General features: G+C 40.1%; 1 protein-coding gene across 7 annotated transcripts in view; it reads left to right on the top strand.

Annotated features, from left to right (window-relative positions):
* RGS7 (regulator of G protein signaling 7) overlaps positions 1-21,364 on the top strand; it is a 588,990-nt gene that overhangs the window by 476,591 nt on the left and 91,035 nt on the right. For 6 of the 7 annotated variants that reach the window (XM_033196582.1, XM_033196581.1, XM_033196583.1 and 3 more), the window contains one exon: positions 20,550-20,614. The exons of the other annotated variant lie outside the window; for it this stretch is intronic. In XM_033196582.1, the coding sequence (XP_033052473.1) occupies positions 20,550-20,614 (65 nt within the window). The remainder of the gene's footprint in view (positions 1-20,549; positions 20,615-21,364) is intronic. 7 annotated transcript variants of the gene reach the window in all.

The raw sequence follows: 21,364 nt of genomic DNA on the forward strand, positions 1-21,364 counted from the left end.
TTATCTGTGAAATGTATAGCACAATATTAAAATTAATTATTGTTTACCTACTTATTTGTTTCCTCCACTTAACACAAGGAATTAGGAGACTAGGAATGTTGGTCTGAATTATATATTTCTATCTTAGTGCCTGGAATATTGCCTGGCACATTAAACAAATTGATCACTGAATGAATGCATTTAGCTTTAAAATTTAATATAAAATTACTTGCTACATTTGGAAAAAAGACCTCATTTTAATTTCTTTCTTAATGTATTTTAAATATAGCTTGAAGAAATAGATGCATTATAGATTCTGAACATAAACATATGGTTGATTATTATAAAAAAGAAAGTATGGCCAAGGTCGTGAGGCCAAATTCTAATTTATTTCTAAAATTATATGTTCATTTGAATCTGAAGTAACACTTAGAATTATCTTTACACTTCACTAAAGAGCTGATAATCAGTTGCATTGCAGATATAGTTAATCTGACATCTGCATAATACGTTACAAGCTTTCAAAAAGCTTTTACATTGATAATTTACTTCAATTTTCATAACCACCTCGGTGATGTTGGGAAGAAAATAATTAAAGTCCCTGTTTCTCAGGAATCTGGCTCAGAGAGGACAGATGACTTGTTTCCTACCCAACTAAGAGCAGGTATCAAATTTGATAAAGTTAAAAGCAACTGTTTCTTAAGAGTTTTGCGAAGTTTCGTCTCACTATAATCCTTCCTTTCTGCGTTGATCAGGTTATGTCACTATTCTTGCACTCTCAAGAATACTGTAGGCCTCTTTTTTTCAGCAGGAGAATATATTAGGTTGATGCAAAATTAATGGCAGTTCTTGCCATTGGATATTAAACGGCTCTCCAAGTTACATTTTAGGATTTGTCCTTGATCAGAGATCGTACTAAGTATTTCTCCAAATTGGAATGGCTCTTCCCAGACAACCGGGTTCAAATTCCAATGCAGCCATTTATTAGCTGTGCAACAAGAACAAGTCCTGCAAAGTCTCTGTGCCTCAGTTTCTTTATCTGAAAAACAGAGGTAAAAAATACACTCACCACACAGGGTTGTTTAGAGAAATAGTTGTTTAATCTATAAAGTACTATCAGTGCCTGGCATGTGGCAAATGCTACTGAAATGTTAACTATTATTATTATTATTATTGCTGTTATTATTTTCCTTATTCTCTTTAAGCATTATTTATTTTCATTATTTTTATCTTCAAGCATTATTTATTTTCATTATTCTCATTATTGTCTTCAAGCTATTGTTAGTATTATCATAATCTTCTTCTAAAAAGGAGGACAAGGCCAGGTACAGTGGCTCATGCCTGTAATCCCAGCACTTTTGGAGGCCAAAGCGGGTGGATCACAAGGTCAAGAGATTGAGACCATCCAGGCCAACATAGTGAAACCCCATCTCTACTAAACATACAAAAATTAGCTGGGTGTGGTGGCGCATGCTGTAGGCCCAGCTACTCAGGAGGCTGAGGCAGGAGAATCACTTGAACCCAGGAGGCGGAGGTTGCAGTAAGCCGAGATTGCGCCACTGCACTCCAGCCTGGTGACAGAGCGAGACTCCGTCTCAAAAAAAAAAAAAAAAAGAAGGGCAGAAGTCCCAGAGATCATGGAAGTGTGTCCACCAGGAAATGGAGATTGTTTCATTTGATACAGGCTCCATTTTGCAGGGCTGAGGACGGGAGGGCAGGGTGTGGGGAGGGAAGTATCTGCAAACCAGTGACTGTTTTGGCGAACAGCAGTGAAGAAACAAGAGATGGAAACTCTGAGAGAGAATTGTACACGGGTCAGACAGATTCCTGTAAAATCAGCTTTTTGTACATTCTTGGTAGCATCTGTGAACCACCATCAGCCTCCAGTGTCCACACGTGATGGAGGAGGGGACAGTGCAAGAACAGGCCCAGGACTCTGTTCAGATCACCATCATCTCAGGGATGTTCTGCGCTGGAATTTCAAAATCACCACGCATCATATCAGATTGATCTCTAGTTAGATAAATAACAGAACCAGGTGGGCTGATTTGGAACAACAAAAAACTAATGTATTTCACCGATCAAGATAACAACGATGCTGTGTTGTTTTCCGATGGTATCATTACCATTATTATTATTGTTATTTAAAAGTCTGCTACCTGCTCTTGCTTTTATCATCCATTCGCCTCATAGAAGTGGAGAAATATATTACATGTAGATTCCATCATGTCACTGGTCTCACAACTCCCAGGAATTTCCACTGCAATGAGAACCTGAGCCCCTAGCCAGGGCTCCCTAGGCTCCCGGCTCAGCCCTGACATAGCCTCTGCCTTCCCTCCAGCTCCAGCCACCCTGCTGCTGGTGTCTTATCCCTGGACTTTTTCTGAAACATTCCCTGCTTATTTTCTGTTCAGGGCAGTCCCCCTTGCTGTACCGATGGTGATCTCTGCCTCTAGATATTCCTGGAATTGGTTCCCTCTTACAATTTAGATTTCAATTCAAAGTTACCTCTGGCCGGGTGCGGTGGTTCATGCCTGTAATCCCAGCATTTTGGGAGGCCAAGGCAGGCAGGTCGTCTGAGGTCAGGAGTTCAAGACCAGCCTGGCCAACATGGTGAAACCTCGTCTCTACTAAAAATACAAAAATTACCTGGGCGTAGTGGCGGGCGCCTGTAGTCCCAGCTGCTTGGGAGGCTGAGGCAGGAGAATCACTTGAACCCAGGAGGTGGAGGTTGCAGTGAGCCGCGATTGCACCACTGCACTCCAGCCTGGGCAATAGCGCGGGACTCTGTCTCAAAAACAAAACAAAACAAAAACAAATGTTCCCTCTTTCTTCATTGAGGCCTTTGACCATCATAAAATCTGAAGTAGCTCTGCCCTTTGCACCCCTGCCTCCCTCTCCTTTCCCTAACCTCCAGCTGTCACACACACAGCCTAGTGGTTAACTGAGTCGATTCTGGTCTAATGCCTGGCTTTGACTGTTGCCTCCACCAAGAAAGTACTCAAGCTCATCCTCTCATTCTGCCTAAATTGCCCCATCAGCACAATGGGAGAGTTGATAGCACCTCTTCTCAACGCGGCTATGCAGTTCAAACAAGATAACGTATGTGAAATTCTTGAATAGTTATTGGCTCATGGAAAGCATTCAATACGTTTTGGACACTGTTACTACTTTACTCATATTAATCGACATTGTCATACCACAAAACAGTACAAAGTCAGCCCTCTGAGAGCAACAATAGCCGACTGCGTTCATCACTGGGTCTCTGGGACTTAGAAAAAGCCGGTCACAAGTTGAAACAAATGAATGCTTCCAGTATCCACACACACCTATCTCAATTTTCCTCCTTCTTACATTTTCTCCCCTTAAAGGCAGAATTTCTGCTTTTCTCCAGCAACTGAAGATACTTCAGTTCAGCACCTCATGCAATTAGCCCACATAAGACCCCTTTACCGTTTTAGTATTCTTAAAATGCTTCGTAAAGCTGCCATCTTCTGGTTTTACCAGGTAGACCCAAAGAGTACCTAGTGCAATGGCGCCCTCTGCAGGTAGAAAGAAGAATTAACGTGGTCCCAGCTCCAGGAACTGCGTTCTTGAGGGAACATCACCTGTGCAAGGGCAACTGGAAGTGCTGTCTTTTCTGCGCTGTCCAAGACAGTTTTTGCTTAGGATTTCTCTAGAATGTAACCTCATTGAGGATAGAAGCTTTGTCTATACTCCCAATCCCATCACCAATATAGTAGGCACCCAGTGCATGTTTGTTGAATAAATACGTGAATAGAAAAATAGTAGTTTTCGATCTTTTGTGTCCCCAAGTGGCCCAGAAACATGGGGAAGCTACTGATAGAAAATAGTTATCATTTGCTAAATTGTATGCAACGTTTGGGTAGCAAGATAAGTGATAATACAATAAAAGGAATGAGGGAACAGAAAGAATTAATAATTAAATAGAAAATTAAAAATATGATTTAATGACACTGAGGTATCCATTAAACACTTAATAAAACTAGTTATATATTTTAAATTGAAATATATTTTGAGATAATTTTTTTAAGTTTTTAAAAAAATCGTTTGCAGTATATTCAAGATGCAACAGACACATGTAATTAATCGATATTGTTTAGTGCAAATTTATTGCAGTTCTACAAGGAAGAGACACTTGACGAATAAGACACTAAAATAACTCTATGTCCAACCCTGTGGCATCTAACTTAAAAAATAACTCTATGTAAAACTGTATACCCAAAATGATCTTCAACATGATATTTCGTTTATAAAAGAACTTGCTATGATTTTCTTTTGACTAGAAACTTATGCAGTGACCTAAAAGTACAATATATCTAGTAATTCCATACATTATTTTCCCTCTGTAGTTAACACAGAACTCTCCAACACATCATCTCCAAGAACTCTTACCTCAGTGCTATGGAATAGATACACCAGGTGTCTTTATTCTTATTACACAGGTGAGCAAATCAGGATGGTCAAGAGACTCATCCAAAATCACACTTAACAGGACAGCCAGAACCCAAGGTCTTCAAACTCATGGGCCATTGTTCCTTCTACTACACCACATGGCATATTCTAGAATATCTGTGAATGTGTCTTTCCACATTAATGATTAGAGGATCAGACAATTAAGCAAATGATCACTATTTTCTTCCCCATGTTGCTGGGCCTTTTGGGGAGAGAAAGATTGAAAACTACCCTTTTTCTATTCTAGGCATAGTCTGACTCTAATGTCCTGAGTAATTTAGCCAGCAGTTTGGGGCTCTCAGTCTTGTATTGGTTAGATCATCCTTAGTATTAACACTCTGCTTATGTCTCTCTCTTTCTTTTTGAGAAAGAAGAAAAAAGGAGAGAGAGTGGTGAGGAGTGAGAATGGGAAGGAATCAAGTGGAAACAGGTTCAGGTATTCAATGAAATATGCATTTGAAGATCATTTGGGGTATACATTTTTGTATACAGTTATTTTATTAAGTGAGATGCCACAGAATTGGATACAGTTAATTTAGTGTCTCATTTGTCAAATGATTCAACAAATAATTCAACCATGATTCTTTTAGTCCAGATTCAGTGAACACAGATTGGAATGACAGAACTTTCCTTTGAAAGTCGCATGGCTCCGCTGAGCTTATCCATTGGGTGTCAAGTTCCACTGGATGGATTATTGTGGTACTCTAAAAAGGTGCAAACTCTCAGAACCTGTCACTTTGGTTGATACATTAAAATAAGAGAGGCCGGGCGCGGTGGCTCAAGCCTGTAGTCCCAGCACTTTGGGAGGCCGAGACGGGCGGATCACGAGGTCAGGAGATCGAGACCATCCTGGCTAACACGGTGAAACCCCGTCTCTACTAAAAAAATACAAAAAACTAGCCGGGCGAGGTAGCGGGCGCCTGTAGTCCCAGCTACTGGGGAGGCTGAGGCGGGAGAATGGCGTGAACCCGGGAGGCGGAGCTTGCAGTGAGCTGAGATCCGGCCACTGCACTCCAGCCCGGGCGACAGAGTGAGACTCCGTCTCAAAAAAAAAAAAAAAAAGAGATAGAGACATTAAGAACCCTTGACCTAGTATTGTGGGAGGTTTACATGAAAATATTACATGAAGATTTACACAAAAATATTTTAACCATTTTGCTTGGAATAGTGGCTCAGAATTATAGTTATCATAATAGTTAAATTATGGTATTTCTTACTCTATTACATTTTTTAAAATAGATATTGCATTGGTTTAAAATAATACTATAAACAAAAGAACAAATAATGTTACCTATGAAAGAATGAAGTTAGGAGTTATTATAGAATATGAAGGTTTTGTATGTGTTGTTGTTACAGAAAACGTCCTTTTTTAAAACTTTCATCTCAGGTTTGGGGGTATGTGCGCAGGTGTGTTACACAGATAAACTCATGTCACAGGGGTTTGCTGTACAGATTATTTCATCACCCAGGTATTAAGCCTCGTACCCAATACTTATGTCTTTCTGCTCCTCTTCCTCCTCCCACCCTCCACCCTCAAGTAGACCCCAGTGTCTGTTGTTCCCTTATTTGTGTCCATGAGTTCTCATCATTTAGCTCCCACTTATAAGTGAGAACGTGTGGTATTTGGTTTCCTGTTCCTGCATGAGTTTACTAAAGATAATGGCCTCCAGCTCCATCCATGTTCCCTCAAAAGACATGATCTCGTTCTTTTTCATGGCTGCATCGTATTCCATGATGTAGCTGCACCACATTTTCTTCATCCAGTCTGTCATTGATGGGCATTTAGGCTGATTCTAAGTCTTTGCTATTGTGAATAGTGCTGCAGTGAACATTCGTGTGCATCTTTACGGTAGAATGATTTCTGTTCCTCTCAGTATAGTTCCAGTAATGGGATTTCTGGGTCAAATGGTAGTTCTGTTTCTAGCTCTTTGAGAAGTTGCCATGCTGCTTTCCACAATGGTTGAACAATTTACACTCCCACCAACAGTGTACAGGTGTTCTCTTTTCTCTACAACCTCTCCAGCATCTGTTGTTTTTTGACGTTTTAGTAATAGCTATTCTGACTGGTATGAGATGGTATCTCGTTGTGGTTTTGATTTGCATTTCTCTAATGATCGGTGATATTGAGCTTTTTTTCATATGATTGTTGGCCACATGTATGTCTTCTTTTGAAAGGTGTCTGTTCATGTCCTTTGCCCACTCTTTAATGGGGTTGTTTTGCTCTTGTAAATTTAAGTTCCTTATAGATGCTGGATAGTAGACCTTTGTCAGATGCATAGTTTGCAAGTATTTTCTCCTGTTCTATAGGTTGTCTTGTTACTCTATTGGTAATTTCTTCTGCTGTACAGAAGCTCTTAAGTTTATTTGTCAATTTTCGCTTTTGTTGCAGTTGCTTTTGGTGTCTTTGTCACAAAATCTTTGCCCATGCCTATGTCCAGGATGGTACTGCCGAAGTTGTCTTCCAGAGTTTATAGTTTGGGGTTTGACACTTAAGTCTTTAATCCATCTTAAGTTGATTTTTGTGTATGGTGTAAGGAAGGGGTCTAGCTTCAGTCTTCTGCATATGGCTAGCCAGTTATCCCGCACCGTTTACTGAACAGGGAATCTCTTCCCCATTGCCTGTTTTTGTCAGCTTTGTCGAAGATCAGATGGCTGTAGGAGTGTTCCCGTATTTCCAGCCTCTCTATTCTGTCTCATTGCTCCATGTGCCTGTTTTTGTACCAATACCGTGCTGTTTTGGTTACAGTGGCCCTGCAGTGCACAAAAACATTCATCAGTGTTCTCCAACAGAGGGAATAAGACACAAACACGTATTTGATTCTTCTTATCCAGAGTAGCAATGTTTTATAAAGTTGCCTTGAACACTGAATTAGGGAATACTGAATCCTCGATCCTGGGGGAAATACAGGATAAGTTTCCTGCAAGTCCCTGGTCACATTTTTTTGTCAATGGATCAACACACAATCTTCATGCATGTGTGTTTCTGTTTAAAGACATCTTATTTAATGTATGTTCTTGATTCATTAATACTGAGCTCACAGACAACAACACTGCAACTCATGCCTGAATGAAGCTTATCTAACACATTAATTTTTCTGTAAGGCACGCCACAGACTTCCCTGATTGCGAAACACTAGACAGCACCTCAATACTACTCTCGGGGCCAATTTTTTCTTTTCTTTTCTTTTTTTTCTTTCTTTTTTTTTTTTTTGAGATGGAGTTTTGCTCTTGTCACCCAGGCTGGAGTGCAACAGTGCAATTCGGCTCACTACAACCTCTGTCTCCCAGGTTCAAGCAATTCTCCTGCCTTAGCCTCCTGAGTAACTGGGATTACAGGCACCTGCCACCACACCCAGCTAATTTTTGTATGTTTAGTAGAGACAGGGGTTTCACCATGTTGGCCAGGCTGGTCTTGAACTCCTGACCTCAGGTGATCCACCCGCCTCGGCCTCCCAAAGTGCTGGGATTACGGGCATGAGCCACCATGCCCAGGGGCCATTTTAAATAGCAATATTATCAACCAAAAGCACAAATGCAAAAAATGTGACACCACGTGTCCCACAAAAAGGATGTTTGTTTACAGTATGAGAGCTGGAACAGGAGGCTAAGCATTGTCTGGTTGACATCAGCTGGTCACGTAACTGACTGTCAGGTGACTTGAGAATTTGCCACTCCGTGAATGGCCGTGAATAACCATGCAAGTTCCATGAGTTATTGATTTGAGGGCTACAAAGAAATTTTAGTAAGTAGGTAATTTCCAAACAGGGGATCAGCAAATAATGAGGATTTAATAGAGGTTTAAAGGAGGTGAAGAAAGTACATTTGGGAAGAAGAAAGTATCCGCCATGCCTTAAGGAATTACAAGTTTCCAAAACGCATCAATGTGAGAAAAGCAGCCACACCTTTCAGATTTGTTACAGTGACTTTGTTATATTTACCATAAAAGGGTAAATTAAATGGCTTTATTTTGTTTCTTCAGCAATTTCAATGGTGGGAGTAAGGGTAACATACAATCTGTAATGTAGTTTAGGGATGAATGCACAGAGAGCTGAATTCAGTCAGGAAACATTTAGAATGACAATAACAGTTCTTACAAGGAGAAGCGATATTCTAAGAAATGAAGAAACATGGACCCCAAGAAAAATGGATGCTTCAAAGAACAGAAGCATATTTCTCCCTTTTCAGCACTGAGAGCCAGAGCGGAACTGTGTCCTTCGTTGCCGCTGCCATCACGTTTTGTGTGTCGTGTCTGTTTTGTGATCGCTGAGACTCGAGAACCTCCGACTTGCCGACATACTTTGCGGCCCCGACAGAGGACTTGGGCTCTCTGGGTTTCATCATCACCATCAATTAAATAAAGAGGACAAGAGCTTCTTTCTTGGATTGTTAATTTAAGGCTCTGGATAATACATGTAACCACCTTATGATAGAGCAGAATCATAAGCAGGCTCACAGTAGAAGCATTCAATGACATTTCCCTTTCCTTCGGGAGAAACAGAAATTCACAGGTCTAATTATTTTCATATTAATAGTTCCTAGCCATTATTCCAGAACTGTCCTAAAGGAATTCTTTCTCCTTAAGGATACCACCTCCCAGGAGGGTATTTAAAGATTTGCACAGGCCGGGAGCGGTGGCTTATGTTTGTAATCCCAGCAGTTTAGGAGGCCAAGGCAGGTGGATCCCTTGAGCCCAGGGGTTCAAGACTGGCCTGGCCAACATGGTGAAACCCTGTCTCTACTAACAACACAAAAATTAGCTGGGCATGGCTGTGTATGCCTTTAATTCCAGCTACTTGGGAGGCTGAGGCTGGAGAATTGCTTGAACCCGGGAGGTGGAGGTTACAGTGAGCCAAGATGCCACTATGATACTCCAGCCTGGGCGACAGAGCAAGACTCTGTCTCAAAAAACACAAAAGATTTGTATAGTCCAGGTATTCAGTGTTCGTAGTACACCTTTCTTATCCTAGTAAATCTTCTTTTATCAAGGTATATGATCCCATATAATAGTTAACTCTTACTTTATGACAGTCTTTATTCTATGTATCAGAAAATTAAATAATTAAAAATGATTTTTATAATATTATCTCTAGTTGTTTTAAGATTCAATTTCCCTTGCACTTAATAAATGTTTCAGTTGCTGTTTTTTTTTGTTTGTTTGTTTGTTTGTTTTTGTTTTTTTGTTTTTGAGGCGGAGTCTCGCTCTGTCGCCCGGACTGGAGTGCAGTGGCCGGATCTCAGCTCACTGCAAGCTCCGCCTCCCAGGTTTATGCCATTTTCCTGCCTCAGCCTCCCGAGTAGCTGGGACTACAGGCGCCCGCCACCTCGCCCGGCTAGTTTTTTTTTTTTTGTATTTTTAGTAGAGACGGGGTTTCACCATGTTAGCCAGGATGGTCTCGATCTCCTGACCTCGTGATCCGCCCGTCTCAGCCTCCCAAAGTGCTGGGATTACAGGCTTGAGCCACCACGCCCGGCCTCAGTTGCTGTTCAGTCATAAATTTTAAAAATAAAATTCTCCAAATTATTCTTTAACTCTTCATTCTTCTAAGTGCATTGCTAATGTTTAAATCTTTAAATGAATGTTAGATTTTAAAGTACTCTATTAACATTAAATTTAAAATAATTTTATTTGAAGAATTATTTTGAAAACCTTGTTTTTTTTTTTTATTATTATACTTTAAGTTCTAGGGTACATGTGTACAACGTGCAGGTTTGTTACATATGTACGCATGTGCCATGTTGGTGTGCTGCATCCATTAACTCATCATTTACATTAAGTATTTCTCCTAATGCTATCCCTCCCCCCCACCCCACGACAGGCCCCGGTGTGTCATATTCCCCTTCCTGTGTCCATTTCTTTTCATTGTTCAATTCCCACCTATGAGTGAGAACATGTGGTGTTTGGTTTCTATCCTTGCGGTAGTTTGCTCAGAATGATGGTTTCCAACTTCATCCATGTCCCTACAAAGGACATGAACTCATCCTTTTTCATGCCTGCATAGTATTCCATGAAAACTCTGTTTTTAAAGAACATAATTATCTTTTTCTTTAGCATGAAAATAAGAATAACTGCAGTATGTGTTGTTTTAAATCCAAAAATCATTGTGGTTCTAAATATATGTCTATTCGGCATAAATATAATTACAAAATATATTTGAGTCTTGGGGTTGATGTTACAAGTAACAATTGACTAATACACCATACTTTCCAGAAGTTTACCAAAATTTTTCTCTCCCTCTTCCTGCAAGGAATAAAAAGAAAACAAAACTACAGGAAAATGAATTATTAGAACAGGGTGGAAATTAGAATGGTACCACACACTACTCATTTGAAAAATTAACATTTTTCTGGAATCAGTAAAATTTAGCCAAATGGAAAGGACATGGTGGTGTCAAACTTTCTCGAGAAATTAGCATTGGATGGAATTCTGACCAACCCTAGTAGGAATTCCCCGTATTGATACATGAGGGCTGGAAATAAGTTGTCCTGGGGGGGCAGAAAGGCTTTCCCCATCTTGGAGCAAGGTTTCTTAGGCATGAACGTGGCACCAGAAGAGAAAGCTTTGTCCGAGACCTCAGTTTGTAGAGCAGCACAGGCTTTCTCAGACACTGGGGAGCAAGCGCGAGGGTAGCGGGGAGACACTGGGAGGAGAGCAATGCCATGGCCTTGAAGGATTGTTGCAGTGGCTGGTCAACAGCTGTAATGGGAAACCCAAGATGAATAGCATTTGTCTCTATTTCAACTTCACCAGTGTAGCAGCCTCACTTATAAATGAGCAAGCAAACTCCAAAGACCAGAAATAAGAGTAACTTAAAATAGGGCTAAGGAGCAATGGCCCATGCCTGGAAACCCAGCACTTTGGGGGGCCAAAGCAGGAGAAATTGCTTGAGCCTAGGAGTTCAAGATCAGCCTGGGCAATGTGGTGAGACCCCATCTCTACAAAAAGTTTTTTTAAATTAGCCAGGCATGGTGGCATGTGCCTGTGAGTCTCAGCTATTCAAGAGGCTAAGGCAGGAGGATTACTTAAGCCCAGGAAGTCAAAGCTGCAGTGAACAATGATTGTACCACTGCACTCCAGTCTCGGTGACAGAGGGAGGCCCTGTCTCAAATAAAATAATAAAATAAAATAAGATAGGAAATGCCCAATTTGGGAGCATCTGAGGTTTGATAAAATAATTTCAGCAAACGCAGACTTTTTTTAAAAACCACTGTTCCAAGACAAATTTTTCTAGCCTTAACTTTTTCCAAGACACCACCTTTCTCTGCATGCCCTGCAGAATCTAAATAATTGTGATAAAAATATTTCCTGAATGGAATGTGAATGCTATAATTATTTTTTAAAACTATGACAGAGTTTATGATAAATTCTAGTAATTAAAAAAGTCAGAAAGACTGGAGGGAGTGAAGATATGGTAATTTCTCCATCATTTATGGAGGGAAGCAATAATAAGCAGTATTTCATTTCTGAGATTAAAATTCAAGAAATACATATTCAAGCATTTGTACAAAGATATGAGAATGGCCACTAATGGAATGGTAACAAATTTTGTCCCTTTCCAATTATAAAAGTAGGAATTAAAGAAAACTCACTCCATCTAACAAAAGGTAGAAAACAAAAGAAATACCATCAGAGAGAGGGAGACCGATGGAGACTTGAGGAAAGGAATACCAAACAACTTTCAAAAATGAATGGGGATTTTTAAATTCATCTGTAGAAAGAACAAGTATCTTTAGGTTTGATCCTAAATAAAAGCCACGAATATCTTTCCAGAGGACAGAGAAGTAAAACACACTGACTCATTTCAAATAAATGGTGAGACAAAGACATACCAGGCAAATACATACAGAAAACAAAATTTGACCTTGCAATATTGGTCAAGTAAAAAATAATCCAAGGTAAAATGTATTAAATTGAGCCCGCATTAGTGAAGAGGACAATCGACTCATAGACATTATTTAAATTAAAATCTGTGATACGAAAACTGTTGGAGATAAAAGAAAACAGACACAGAAATCTACAGAAGGGGTGGGACTTTAGCACACCTCTCTCAAGCCAGATTGGCAAAAATTCAAGTCTAGAATGAAGGTAGGAATATTCGTACATTACTGGACAAGTATTATGGGACAATTTTGGCAGTGTCATAAAATTCAAACTGTGCTTATCGCCACAACCCCTTGATACCATTTCTAGGGATATATGGAAAGAATGATATGGATCATTCTTTGTAATAGAAAAAGGAAAAAAGAAAAAGAAAAAAGAACTTGCATATTTAGTAATAGGAATATGAATCAGTATGAGCTACATTCATAGGATAGACTATAGCAGTTAAGGGAAATGAGCTACATCTATTGAAAACAGCCTGGGTAAATCTCAGTAATGTTATTTTAAGTGAAAAAAAGCAGATTGCAGACCATGTACTATTGATGCTGTGTGTGTGTGTATGTGTGTGTGTGTGTGTATACACCAAATCAATATTTACTTAAGTATGCTGAATATTGTCTGCGTTGTTTTGTAAAGTTTTCCCAAAAACCTGGAGGAAAATATATATTTCCTACATACATACCTAACATTGGTTTTTATCTCTCATATATTAATGGGCCTTAAGTTTAATTTAAAAATGTTAAATATCCCAATAGAAAAATCAGCAAATTATAGTTAATTCACCAAAGCCAAAAAAAAAAAAAAAAGAAAGAAAGAAAGAAGAAAAGAAAGACAGAGAGAGAGAAAAGAAAACACAAAATCTCAAATGACCAGTAGACAAATGTTTTCACTCCCCAACTATGTTTTGAGCATCTTCTATGTGCCAGCTACACTTCTAGCCATGCAGATTGATTGGTGAACAGAATACGCAAACCTCTGTCCTGGTGGAGCTGACATTCTGGTGGGTCAGTGGAGGGAAGGAGAATAGGGGGAGAAAAACTAAGAAGTTAACTACATAAATGAACACATAAGTTGTACATTAGGAGATGAAAAGTTGTGTGGAGAGAAGCTGGGAAAGGGGCTGGGTGGAGAAGGGGGAAGATATTCTGGAGAGAATTCAGTTCAGCTCTGGGGTAGGGCTCTCCAGAGACGGAAAGGAGAGAAGACGTAGGGGACATCTGGTGTGAGGCTCAGGCAGGCAATGGAAGATGAACGGGAAGGAAGTCCAGAGGGTCACTTAATGGGGAAACAAGGACTGTGGCTTTTCCTAGAGAGAGATGAGATGGGAAGTCGTTGATAAAAGGGAGGGTTTTGAGTACACTGACTGTCTGACTTATGTCTTAACAGAATAACTCTGATGGCTTTGCTGGAAATAGACTCTCCAGAGTTGAAAAGCATCTGAGATATGCTCATGTCTAAGCTTTGTGAAATTTGGTTATAAGGATCACAAGTCTTGAAAGGCGCATGGGCCCTGACTCAGCAATACCCTCTCAGGAAACTGGCAATTTCAAAAACAAGTAAAGATACGTACATAAAGACACATACACATACACGCGTATATGTTTGCACAACTGTTAGCATATAATAGCAAAATAATAGCTGTCACCCAAATGTCCAATAAGAACTCATTTTAATAAATTACATTACATCTCAGCACTGGATTACCATGAAATAATTTTTTAAAAAATATTATAGACCAGCACTTACTGATATGAAAAGTTAGCCACAATAGACTATTAAAGAAAAAAGTTTATAATACAGCATATGTGGTACAGTTTTAAGCACACTTAAAATAAATATATACATATAGATTTTGTATATAAATAGATATTCATGTATGTGTTAGCAGATGTATATATAAAAGAAAAAATCAAGACTATATAGCAAATAATGACAGAAATGGTATTATAATGAATTTTTACTTTATATATTTTTCTGTATATCTTTTACTTTATATATTTATATAAATACTTTACATATATAAATATAAATACTTTATATATAGATATATAAATACTTACATATTTATATAAATATTTTACATATATAAATATATAAATACTTTATATATTTTTTATATATTTACTGTATATATATATTTTTTTTTTTTTTTTTTGAGACAGAGTCTCGCTCTGTCGCCCGGGCTGAAGTGCAGTGGCCGGATCTCAGCTCACTGCAAGCTCCGCCTCCCGGGTTTACGCCATTCTCCTGCCTCAGCCTCCTGAGTAGCTGGGACTACAGGCGCCCGCCACTTCGCCCGGCTTGCTTTTTGTATTTTTAGTAGAGACGGGGTTTCGCCGTGTTAGCCAGGATGGTCTCGATCTCCTGACCTCGTGATCCGCCATCTCGGCCTCCCAAAGTGCTGGGATTGCAGGCTTGAGCCACCGCACCTGGCCTACTGTATATTTTTTACTTTATATAAAATAAAATCAGTATTTTGAAGTGATACCTGAACGTCCATGTTCATTACAACATTATTCACAATAGGCAAGATATGGACTCAACCTAAGTGCCCACCAGCCGGCGAATGGATAAACCAAAAGTGGGACAGAAACACAATGAAATACTATTCAGCCTTTAAAAATGGAAAAAAATCCTGCTTTTTTTGCAGCAACATGATGTGCCTTGAGGACATTGTGTTAAGTGAAATAAGTCAGGCACTGAAAGACAAATACTGCGTGATGTCACTCGTGTAGAATCTAAAAAAAGTTTATCTCTCAGAAGCAGAGTAGAATGGTGATGACCAGGGGCTGGGGGCAGGGAGCGGGGAGATAGGGGTTAAAGGGTGCAAAGTTTCAGTTAGAGGACTAAGTTCTGGAAGACTGTTGTATAGCGGGATGATGATAGCTACCATTAATACTTGAAAATTGCCAAGGGAGTAGTTTTGTTTGTTTGTTTGTTTGTTTGTTTGTTTTTCATTTGAGATGGATTTTCGCTCTTGTCACCCAGGCTGGAGTGCAATGGTGGGATCTCGGCTCGCTGCAACTCCCGCCTCCTGGGTTCAAGCAATTCTCTCCTGCCTCAACCTCCCAAGTAGCTGAGATTACAGGCACCTGCCACGACACCCAGCTCATTTTGGTATTTTTAGTAAAGATAGGGTTTCACCATGTTGGCCAGGCTGGTCTGGAGCTCCTGAGCTCAAGTGATCCGCCCACCTTGGCCTCCCAAAGTGCTGAGGTTACAGGCATGAGCCACTGCGCCTGGCCGAGAGCAGATTTTCAAAGTCCTCATCACAAAAAGTGGTAAGAATGTGAAGCGATGGAAATGTTAATTAGCTTGATTTAGTCATAGCAAAGCGTATAACCTATATTAAAACATCACATAGCACAACATAAATATATGCAATTTTTCATTTATCAACTAAAAATATAAAAAAATTCTTTTAAATGTTAAAATAATAAAGGAACGCTCCTGTGAAGCACATATTTATTTTTGTTACACACCAGATTTAATTTTTTATCTCAGCAATAAAATGCAAAATCTCCATCAAATATAATAAAGTTCTATTGCAATGAAATATCGCTTTTGAAGCAATACCTGAACTTCCATGTTCCCCTTTCCTCTCCTACACTCCAGCCCCAGGAGGATTAGAGGCCTCAGTTCATGGTGAGAGTCACAAAAGGGAGTCGAGGAGGGGAGAAAGAAGCCACTCACACTTCTTCTCACTCACACTTCTTCTCACTCACGATTTACTTGATTATTTGATCATTACTTGAGATGAACATTCTCATTAATAACTTGGTACCCTTTTGTTTTGTTTTGTTTATAAACAGCAAACGTTTATTTCTCACAATGCTGGAGGTTGAGCAGTCCAATATTAAAGTGCCAACTGATTTGGTGTCTGGGGAGGGCCCACTTTCTGGTTCATAGATGGCACCGTCTCTCTGTGTTCTCACATGGTAGAAGGGTGAACCAGCTCCTTCGAGTCTGTTAATAAGAGCACGAATGTCTTGAAGGAAGGCTCCATCCTCATGAGCCAATCACCTCTCGGATAACTTGGGACTCTTTGAATTACCCAAGCATGAGAAGGAAGATTGTACAAACTGCCTGGCTGTTTAAAATTCAGGAACAAGGGAAGAATGAGCCACAAACTAAACATTAAAAGATTAAAAAAAAAATAGAATAGCATGACAATGTAAGTTAATTTGCATTACTTGGGTTGTAAGCTGGGTAACTTTAAAAGATTTATTGGAGTTTTGTAGTTCCAGTCTTGGTGAATGATATATTCCTACTCCTTCCACATTTTGATACTGGGGTCTTAGTGATTTTCTCGCTGACCTGTGTGATGTGCCTTCACACCTTTGTCATGGGCATCAGTGTTGTCTAAGAGACTGCTCCAGCTTCTCTAGAGCTTTATAAAATTAAAGGGGAAGACCTGATGTCAGCACTCACTCTCTATTCTGTTCCTACTCAAAGATGTGATCCAGAAACTTTGACTTTTCCATCTAAGTTCTAAGTTACATTTAGGCCAAAATCTATGCCTTATCTATGCAGCTTTTTTAGCCAGAGTAGCACTTCAGGCCTTCCCAAACTTTCTCCCACTTAGTGGCATAGCCTCCTATTAAATTACTTGTTTGACCTCCCAAGTCTTCAAAATTGTCTCCTAATGATCTCCCAGAAAACTACTGCAGGGAGATATATTTAAACTTGGTATTGAAATTACATCTTTAATAATAGAAAATATTTTAAATAGAACCCCTAAAATGGCATCATTCGTTGATATTTTCAATATTTTGTCACAGCAGGAAATATTCAGGGTTATGTTAAAAAAGATTCACTCTTTTGGATCTGGGCCTAGGTCTATACATAGCACAATATAGAGCATGTTCAGTGCCAAAATAATTAGGATTGGCACAAAAGCACTTGGCCTTAGCTGTAGTTTTTTTTTTTTTTTTTTTTTAATGGAGTCTTGCTCTATTGCCCAGGCTGGAGTGTAGTGGCGCAATCTTGGCTCACTGCAACCTCTGCCTCCCAGGTTCAGGTGATTCTTCTGCCTCAGCTTCCCCAGTAGCTGAGACTACAGCCACATGCCACCATGCTTGGCTAATGTTTTTTGTATTTTTATAGAGATGAGGTTTCAGCATCTTGACCACACTGGTCTTGAACTCCTGACCTCGTGATCCACCCGTCTCAGCCTCCCAAAGTGCTGGGATTACAGGCATGAGCCAATGCGCCCGGCCTGAGCTGTAGTTTTGACTATGCATAAGTGCATTCATTTTGTCAATCTTTTTTTTTTTTTTTTTTTTTTTTTGAGGCGGAGTCTCGCTCTGTCGCCCAGGCTGGAGTGCAGTGGCCGGATCTCAGCTCACTGCAAGCTCCGCCTCCGGGTTTACGCCATTCTCCTGCCTCAGCCTCCCGAGTAGCTGGGACTACAGGCGCCCGTCACCTCGCCCGGCTAGTTTTTGTATTTTTTAGTAGAGACGGGGTTTCACTGTATTAGCCAGGAGGGTCTCGATCTCCTGACCTCATGATCCGCCCGTCTCGGCCTCCCAAAGTGCTGGGATTACAGGCTTGAGCCACCGCGCCCGGCCCATTTTGTCAATCTTTAATGAATTGGGAAATTTCCTGAATTGGAATCCTCTTTGATCTACTTGGACCTTCTGCCTCATCCACCACTTGACCAATGCTGGTATTCTCTGCTAATACAGATTAAAAAGTATTATCTCTACCTGTCAACATACAGCAATTGTGTCTGGACTAGACCAATGAGATCTGGGCCTATCCAGTCAAGAGCATATTTGCTCTATCTTCAACAGTTACCAGATTATTTTCTACACTGCTAACTCAGACTTGTACCTTTTGCCTCTTTCTTTCTTATTTTATTTTTTTAAGAGACAGAGCCTTGCTCTGTTGCCCAGTCTGGAGTGCAGTGGTGCAATCATAGCTCACTGCAGCCTCAAACTACTGGTCTCAAAGAATCCTCCTTCCTCAGCCTCCCACATGTAGCTAAGACCACAGAAATAAGCCACCAGGCCCCGCTTCCTGTCTTTCTTTATACTAAAGAATCAAGTAGATATTTAGAGAGATTTTATCACTTAATTTGATTTGACCCCAAAACAGCTCCTTCTGAAGATATCCTATTCATTCATTTATTAATTCACTCATTCAACAAATATTCGTGATACCATTACTTTATGCCTGGCACCGTCTGCCCACACCTTCATTTTGTTTCCTAGGGAATTAAAGAAAAATCACATCATAGAACACCTGTATTACAGGATGCATAATGTCTTTGTGAGCAGTCATGTTAAAAAACAAAATCATTCCACTCTTGTTTTAATGCATTAGTGTATCTAATGGTGAGAAACATTTCCCCAAAGGGAGCCAATTTTGCAAGTAATAAAGATTAGATAGACAGAACCAATAAAGCAAGGAGAAGCTGATGCAGGAGGACACAGGAGATGTGACTGATGGAGGGCATAGCTGGGGCTTGAAATTTCATTAGAGGTAATTCCGCAGGAAAGCTGAAATTATTCAATTAGATATTTAAGAAGATTCGATCTGTCTCTCATGAAGAGACACCCTCAGGGGTATTTCACATACGCTTCAATTTCTTTTACAACTGCTTAGAACATTTTAGATATTTTATTCAAGTCACAGCGGCCTCTATAGTAAGAGGTCCTTTGGGAGTGAGCATCAATTATGACGAATTAGGAAATGAACACGTCATGTCGCTTTTGTTTATGAAGTCTGACTTTTAAAAATTACTAATATTAGTAGAACAATAACATTATTATGGTAGATTATACAAAGATGTGTTCTAATACAATATACTGGCTTCCTAGCCTTTGTGGGAATGTCAGCATCATTCTCTGGTGGGCTCTCTGCTTCATCTTGACTTTCATACAGGAAACCTTACAGAAATTGAGTAAACAGTGTCCCTGTTTGCACCGTTCTCAAATTTTCTGTGTAGTGTGTTTCCTTAACGATACCAGCTGGACGTCATTATCCAAAACTAAGGGTGGCACAGTGTAGTGCAAAGGTGATATTTCCAAGGCAACCTCATCGAGGTAGCCTTATAATAAGTAATATTTGACAGTCCTCATCCAATGCATTTACTCAACATCTACAACAGATATAATGTATCTTGAGTTTCATGAGATTCAAATATCATGCGTATTTAGTGAAAAACAATGACAAAAATATTCTGGCAATTGGGACTCTACCAGAGGGCTGCAAATGCCTTGAGGTTGTCATGAGAGTCACTAGAATACCCTGAAATAATTGAAGAAATGTGCTCAATTGCAACACTGCTGTCACTACCTTCTCCTATAAATCTGCTGCCCAGATGGACTTTCCATGGCAGCCCAGGCCATTGACTCCTCAGGAAAATGGAAATACTGTGGAAGGTAGGTAAGATGTTATACCCTCTTCCTAGTGACCAAACAATGGAAGATGGACTCTTGTGAAATGAAGCAAAGAAGATGCCAAGAAGTCTTCAGTGTACATGAACAGATTGTTTCCGTTGACAGTAGAATCTGGACATCATTGAATGTGCCAATAATTCATAATTTCCTTTTAGCAAAATGATTTTACTTGTATATATGGATTTTTAAGTTCATTTGGTGACCCTTTTAAAAGGTTTTATTTTCTCCTCTTACTTGTTGAAGATGCTAAAAACCGTGATGACCATTTAATAAAAATGTTTAAATGATTATGGCTCATGCCTATAATCTCAGCACTTTGAGAGGCCGAGGTGGAAGGATCACTTGAGCCCAGGAGCTGAAGACCAGCCTGGGCAACAAAGCAAGAAGCCTTTTTACAAATAATAATAATAATAATAATAAAATTAGCTAGGCTTGGTGGCTCATGCCGATAGTCCCAGCTACTCGGGAGGCTGAGGCAAAAGGATTGATTGAGCCTAGGAGTTTGTGGCTGCAATGAACAAGGCTCTTGCCACTACACTTGCTTCAGCCTGGGTGACAGAGTAAGACTATCTCTAAAAAAAAAAGTTACCAAGTTTCTTAGCATATTTATGAGGATACCATAAATACCATGATGCTTGAATTTCAGTAATAATGTTATTACAGAATTATTTTTTGTCTAAGAAAATGATCAAAAATTACAACTTGGGAAAAAAGTGCAATCATCTTGATTTGTAATGTTGTACTTTTACTTATAGTGCCATGGTGTTGATAAGCAGGCAAGAAATGATTGATTTTTTTTTTTTTTTCAGCCGTTTACCTCTGCAAGAGAACAATGCAAAACAAGGCACGACTGGAGCTCGCGGACTATGAGGCTGTAAGTACCAAGGACCTTGTGGCAAGGACAGTCATAGGATGCACAGCAGTAAGGCCCACAGTCTTTTCTGGGCAGGCTGTTAACTCTCCATTCATAGATCTTCTTTTCTTTTCTTTTGAGATGGAGTTTCACTCTTGTCACCCAGGTTGCAGTGCAGTGTCACGATCTTGGCTCACTGCAACCTCTGCCTCCCAGTTTCAAGTGATTCTCCTGCTTCAGCCTCCGGAGTAGCTGGGATTACAGGTGTGCGACACCACGCCCAGCTTTTTTTTTTTTTTTTTTTTTTTTTGAGAGGGAGTCTCGCTCTGTCACCCAGGCTGGAGTGCAGTGGCGCGATGTCGGCTCACTGCAAGCTCCACCTCCTGGGTTCACACCATTCTCCTGCCTCAGCCTCCCGAGTAACTGGGATTACAGGCGCCCGCCACCTCGCCTGGCTAATTTTTGTATTTTTAGTAGAGATGGGGTTTCACCATGTTAGCCAGGATGGTCTCGATCTCCTGACCTGGTGATCCGCCTGCCTCGGCCTCCCAAAGTGCTGGGATTACAGGCGTGAGCCACCACACCCGGCAGCTAATTTTTATATTTTTAGTAGAGACTGGGTTTCACCATGTTGGCCAAGCTGGTCTTGAACTCCTGACCTCAGGTGATCTACCCACCTCAGCCTCCTAAAAGTGCTGGGATTACAGGCATGAACCACCGCGCCCAGCCTCATTCGTGGATCTGAAGGGTCAGATTTCCAGGGATCTGGCA

Source organism: Trachypithecus francoisi, unplaced genomic scaffold (genome assembly GCF_009764315.1).
Source record: "Trachypithecus francoisi isolate TF-2019V2 unplaced genomic scaffold, Tfra_2.0 Lachesis_group5, whole genome shotgun sequence".
NCBI lineage: Eukaryota > Metazoa > Chordata > Mammalia > Primates > Cercopithecidae > Trachypithecus > Trachypithecus francoisi.